The sequence below is a fragment of the Pleurodeles waltl genome, chromosome 3_1 (genome assembly GCF_031143425.1).
Source record: "Pleurodeles waltl isolate 20211129_DDA chromosome 3_1, aPleWal1.hap1.20221129, whole genome shotgun sequence".
In the NCBI taxonomy this organism is placed as follows: domain Eukaryota; kingdom Metazoa; phylum Chordata; class Amphibia; order Caudata; family Salamandridae; genus Pleurodeles; species Pleurodeles waltl.
In genome coordinates, this window is record NC_090440.1 from 1,677,872,740 (window position 1) to 1,677,878,954 (window position 6,215).

At 43.9% G+C, this 6,215-nt stretch overlaps 1 protein-coding gene across 2 annotated transcripts in view; it reads left to right on the plus strand.

The window, feature by feature from the left end:
- The window catches only part of PJVK (pejvakin), a 124,120-nt gene extending 120,047 nt beyond the window's left edge, over window positions 1–4,073 (plus strand). Inside the window, exon 6 of one of the 2 annotated variants that reach the window (XM_069221368.1) lies at window positions 3,501–4,073. In XM_069221368.1, coding sequence (XP_069077469.1) covers window positions 3,501–3,841 — 341 coding nt within the window. In that variant the 3' untranslated portion in view covers window positions 3,842–4,073. The remainder of the gene's footprint in view (window positions 1–3,500) is intronic. The other variant, XM_069221369.1, reaches the window with a different exon arrangement.
- The last annotated feature ends 2,142 nt before the right edge of the window (window positions 4,074–6,215 follow it).

Consider the following 6,215-nt stretch of genomic DNA (forward strand, 5'->3'; position numbering starts at 1 on the left):
CCAGAATGTTTATTCTTCAGTACCACCCTAGAGTATATGCTTCAACGTTCCCTCTTGCCCACACCCCTTTAAAACAACGAAAAGCAGTTCCCATCCATTGTGAGTAGACACTGAGGAATCCAGAGCAAAGCAAACCCTTACTTGCTTACTAAATGCCTAGGGCATGATGAATACCTCTAAGGCATTATGAAGCACTGTGTACCACTGAGTCTCTGATATGTACAATCCTGATTCTTCTTTCCTTCTGGACTGCAGCTTCTTGGTAAGGAAACTGTCTCCCTCAAGGAGTGTCTTCTATATTGTGGAGGATATTAAATCATTTTCATTGCATACCAACTTAAGCTGTTTCTTTAACTGGGTCAAGGGGTGTATTTCTGCTGCCCAAATTGATGGTTCAGGATGCAATATCTTACCTGTGCATACCTCAGCATTTTAGATTTCCCCAACTCATGGTCTGTTTTCAGTTGTTCAAAAGGTTTTGGCGATTACTTGACAAATGGGTCCCTTAATTTACATATCTCAAATCTTTAAGGCCTCCCGATTCAGCCCTGGCTTAAACTCGGAATTGCCCAGCAGCAATGTAGGGGAAATGTCATTAGTTCAAACTCACTCACCCCTACCTTATCCCAAACCTTCAGGGATGCTGCAGTGACAGGAAACTTCATCATGAAAAAAAAACTGTCCCTTGCTGGAAATCAGAGGATCAGCACAGGGTCTTCCTGACAATGGAGCATCAATGGCTTTCAGTTTCTGCCTTCAACCATTCTAACAAATATCTGAAGTGTGTTGCTTACTAGTTTAACATAATAATCGGAAGCCCTAGCCTTACCTTTATAAGGCTTAGTTGGATCAGACATGGACACCAGCAAGTTGTCTGTGAAAATCGCTAATTTAAATATTTCTATCCATAGTTTAACCATTTGATGTTCCCATTATTCCTCACCTTCTGCACCAGTTACTCTTTGTTAAGTGCAAACATTAAGGGGGAGAAGTTCCCCTTTTCTGGCTACACTTCCTGTCACGACCCTCAGGGAGTCTCTACCATTGACACTAATCTTTACATATGATGATGTATACTCTGCTAGGAACATATTTAAGTAGAGGGGTCCAAAATCTCAAGACCTCTGTTTTTTCAGCATTTGGTGAAAGCAACAATAGAAGCATGTATTGTTTGTTCACAATGTCTATTAGGTGCATCACTGTCACATCAAATTGTTAATGTGAAGGGTCAATATATTTGTGATGATCTTGTGTCTACATTCAACAGTGAAACTGGGCGGTACTATCTGCAGTCCTTAGGGTCTTTGCGATATTTTAGTACTACTGACACCCTTGTTTTTGCTATTCAAGGTGTCATCCTTTCCATTAATGCAATCTCTCTATAGTTTAGACATAATTCCTAAAAGATCTGGCTAGAGTGTTTTGTTAAATGAGGGGGAGAAAACAATTGGATCCGGAGTTTTGTTGAGTTGCACATTTTTGTCATGATAATTTCAGACTATCTAGTTCCACCCTGTCATATTCCTTCACTGCACCACTGTCCATTGGGTCACTGGTATACAGCCGCTGGTAGTATTCATGGAAAGCATCTATTTTATCATGCTCTTTTTTTTGTGCCAGTATGAAACTGGACCTGCCCTTTCCGAAGCTATGTGACTAGCAAATGGCCTCACTTGTTGTTCCTTTGATAATATTTTTGGTTAATCTAAGCGAGGATGTGTTCAGCGCAATTAATCTCCATGAGTCATGCCTGACCTCTAAAGGCAGACACTTTGCGCCAGACTTTCGGAAACTGCATCTTTTTGTGCAGAAGCAATGTTCGGTGTTGAGATCCCAGAGAAGCCCCTCCAGAAGGTTTTTGAGTCTTGCCACCTGAGTAATACAGACCATGGTCTTCAGGAAATCCCACACTTCGAGAAAACTACTTTCTCTTGTATTGTTATATAAGCGATATGCCTTAATTGAGTCTGAATCAAGCATCTCAACACATAGGCCCTCATTCTGACCCTGGCGGTCCTAAACCGCCAGGGCCGCGGGCAACCGAAGCACCGCCAACAGGCTGGCGGTGCTTCATTGCCCATTCTGACCGCGGCGGTAAAGCCGCGGTCAGAAAAGGGGATCCGGCGGTTTCCCGCCGGAATACCCCTGGCAGGGCTGAACCTCCATGGCGGCGCTTCCGACCCCCTTCCCGCCAGCCTGTTTCTGGCGGTTTTGACCGCCAGGAACAGGATGGCGGGAACGGGTGTCGTTGGGCCTCTGGGGGCCCCTGCACTGCCCATGCCAGTCTAACAGGGCCCCAGCATGATTTTCACTGTCTGCATAGCAGACAGTGAAAATTGCGACCGGTGCAACTGCACCCGTCGCACCCCTGCAACACCGCCGGCTCCATTCGGAGCCGGCCTCTGTGTTGCAGGGCCTTTCCCGCTGGGCCGGCGGGCGCTCCTTTGGCGGGCACCCGCCGGCCCAGCGGGAAAGCCAGAATGGCCTCCGCAGTCTTTTGACCGCGGAGCGGCCAAATGGCGGTGACCGCATGGCGGGCGGCTACCGCCGCCCGCCACGGTCAGAATGACCACCATAGTCTTTGAATAAGCAGTCGTTAACTTGCGAACAGGGGTCCTTCACTGGCTCTTTCATGTCTCATGTTAGGGTGGAAAAGACAGGGCATGACCTGACAGCGACAGAATCTCAAGATGCGCCTCATCTCTACAGTGGCAAAGAGTTTGATACTTAAAGATAATGTCTAACATAGCATAGTATTTGTGTGAATAATCATTCAGCTCTGGAGGTGTCCATCTTCAAGTGTCCATCAACTTCACTAGTGACTTCCATCCTTCTGCGGGTAGAACCACTGTGCCTCCATATTTCTGACGCAATATATCCCTAGACCCATCCAGCTCCTGATTTCCACCCACAATCAGTAATGGCTCAATAGCATTGTCTTTTAGTTTCTGGATAGTCTGTTTCATAAAGGAGTCATATTTCTGATTTAGAGAATAGACTGCTGCTGCTAGAAAGATCGAGCAACTCCTGAGAATCCTACTCAACAATTGCCATCAACCCTCTCTTCTGCTCTGTCACCCCCTTCAGAAAATGTCCCCAGTCTCCATCTGCAACACTCCTCATCACCTCTCTCTTCCTTCCACAAAGCGCACCTTGCCTGACACTCACCCCGACACCCCACACCACTTGCCACAACTTCCATCAGAGACTGATGAAGTGTGGGCTGAGGAAAAGCGAGCAACTCCATATTCCCTGTCCTTGAACAATCATTTCTGTCTTCTGACAAACCCTGGTCACCCGTAAACCCTACCCACGTGGACAGTGCTCCAAACCTTTAAGCTGGTTAAGGACAGATTTGGATTTACCTGTTGTGATGCAGCGTTTTTCAGTATGTGGCAGTTGTACTCTGTTCCTCAAGTATACAATATATGTAACTCTTGGAAGACCTATTTATTCATTCTTTACTTTAATGTATCTATCGCACTGAAAGATATATCTAGTTATGTATATACATGATGTTTGCCTGTGTTTTGTTTCAGGTAAAAGAACAATGGATGCCACCTCAAACTCAGATCTATACATGGACGACCTCTACACAGATTATTTTGAGAAAGCTGCGAGCATGACAGACATTTCCACAAACTATCTTCAAGACGGATCTCATACACGAGTGAACTTACTTAATAACAATATTCCAAAGGGCCCTTGTGCCCTCTGTGGAATGGGTCATTCAAAGCGGGAAACAGTTTATGGATGCTTTGAGTGCTCGTTCAATGGACACAAGTACGTCAGATTGCACGCTGTGCCCTGCTTTGACCTCTGGCACAAAAGACTGAAATGAACAGCAGATATGTAAGAGCGCCTAGAGGTGGAACTTCAGGTATCATCGTGCCACTACAATTCCCAAAGCTTGCAGGACGGACCATTGCGCTCAGAAGTCACCCATTAATGGAAGGCATATGTTTCTATTCTAACATCATGAATTCAGTTGCACAGGTTGGGTGTGTAGTCGAGCCTTTTTCTGCTCTTGCAAATGTCTTACACTTGAGTTTGGGATTTTTTCTATTATTTGTGTGTACAGAGAAGGGGTATCTGGAAGCGTCCACTCACCTGTATTGATCAAATCTATTAGTAAATTCACTTTTGGATGAAAATCCGCTGTATTCTTGTTACTGTCTTTTTATTTCTGCATCTACTAAAGCACAGTGTTTTCTTCTTGTAACCAAGGTTTGTGGCAAGATCAAGAATATCCGAGTTTTCATTAATCCACTCTCGGGCCTGAGTGAGGAGTTCAATTTGTGCTGAATTGTAAATTCCATTTGCTTTGGAAATGTCCTGGTATGTGAGGCCTAAGCCACCCAACCCCTGTTTCATTGATACCAATGAGTATGTCAATCCATTATTGCTAAGTTTTACAATGACCCAGTGAGACACAGACTCAGGCTTGATGAAAACCTTGCAGGTAGCCATGCCCTTGAAAACAGAACAACAATTATACTATTCAACTTCCTAAGGTCAGTAGGAGAAGTCAATTTCGTGGTCCTATTCTGCTGGATATGTCAGTGGTGGTCAATAGCTGTCACGCTCCATCACACTTCCAAAACACTGCTCTGGCTAGCTTGCATGGGGATACTGTTGTACGGTTCCTACAAATATAGCAGGTATGTGTTTTAGACCAACATGAACTTCATGACATAGAAAGCTAGTCCACATACATCCTCAGTAATTGTTGGCGTGTTTTGGCTGGCTTATAGTGCCACATCAAAACCCTAAACCGCCAATTATAAAGATGTTGGCAACCTCAAACATGACAGGCACTCTGATGTCCAGGGAATATGTGGAAACAGATCTAACTCTTTTGTCTGGTCACAACTGCATGCCGAAGCTAAACACAAGAAAGACATGAAAATGCCTTTTCAACATGTTTATTAAAATGATCGTATTCTTTCATAAAAAGCATGAGCTGCGATTATTAGAAAGATGAGACATACAACTGTAATCAGCATTGTTAGAATTATAAACAATATGAACAATTCAACCATGCTAATTGTTGGTAATGTTTGCTTACTCCTATCTGTATCTAATACTATACTAAAGATAGCATATCAGGGGTACCTTTCTGCTGGATCAGTTAGGAAAGCCTAACCCCCATACCTTGGTGTCAAATGTCAGGAAGTCTGTAAAGGTTCAGCAGGGCTGCATCTCAGACACAGCTGGCTGGGTTTCGTGATAATCTCAGCACAGAAGCAATCCTCCCACTGAGCTCTAGCATGGAAGCTGTTTATATAATAAAGTACAGTTCTTATCACACTATGACAGAGGCTCATTTGATTTTGTCTAGCTAAAATGAAGTGTCTCCTACCAAGCATGGCAAGAAAACAAAACAATGTCATTGTGCTCTGAATGTACGACAATGGAACTAACTGTACAGGCTACAGGACGTCAATGCCTATCAGAGATGCACATACTGCACATTCACATGCTAGCCGTAAAGTGTGGAAAGAGTCACCACAAGAAAGAGATGTCAACCTAAAGAACTGAGTCTGAAATAGAGAGTAAAATGCGGGCCACGCAACACTACTACGGGCTGTCCCTTTTAAGCAGAAATGCTAATTTTATCTGAAAAGCGCATTTTCTTCAAGTTTCTCTTTAAAGTTTCTCCTTTCTGTCGCTGTTGTTTCCACATTGCAGGCCAACTGGCCACATACTTTTTTACTAGTATTTGGAAACTTTTTGATAGCAGTTTGTTGATATTTCTGTATATTTTGGCCCCTCAAGCTTACAGCACTGTGCCAGCTGGTATTTACTGGTTGTAGATTTAAGTTCAGACCTTTTGAGGAGAATTATGTGACTTGGGAAGAATGATGTTTGCCTGTTTGGGGAGCACAGTTGTCCTACTTTAATTTCAGTGAAATTTGTCTGCCAAATCTCACACCTCTTATTTCTTATGAAATCTTGTGAAAAATTCTGATTTCTTGGAATAGCAAGCGGGTCGTCACAAGGGTATGTGGCGGGGTTGTGGGAGTAAAGTGTCCCATGTCCAGTGGTCTCCAGGACCCCGCTGCCCTTCAGCAAAGATGTATTCATAGATTCTTAATTGCAAGCAAGCCTGAAGTCTTCATTAATAACGAGGCAGCTTACTTGGCCAGATCAGTAGAAGGCGTCAGTCACCGTCATTTTGCTTCCCTGATGTACATTTGTTTTAGTGCTTATGG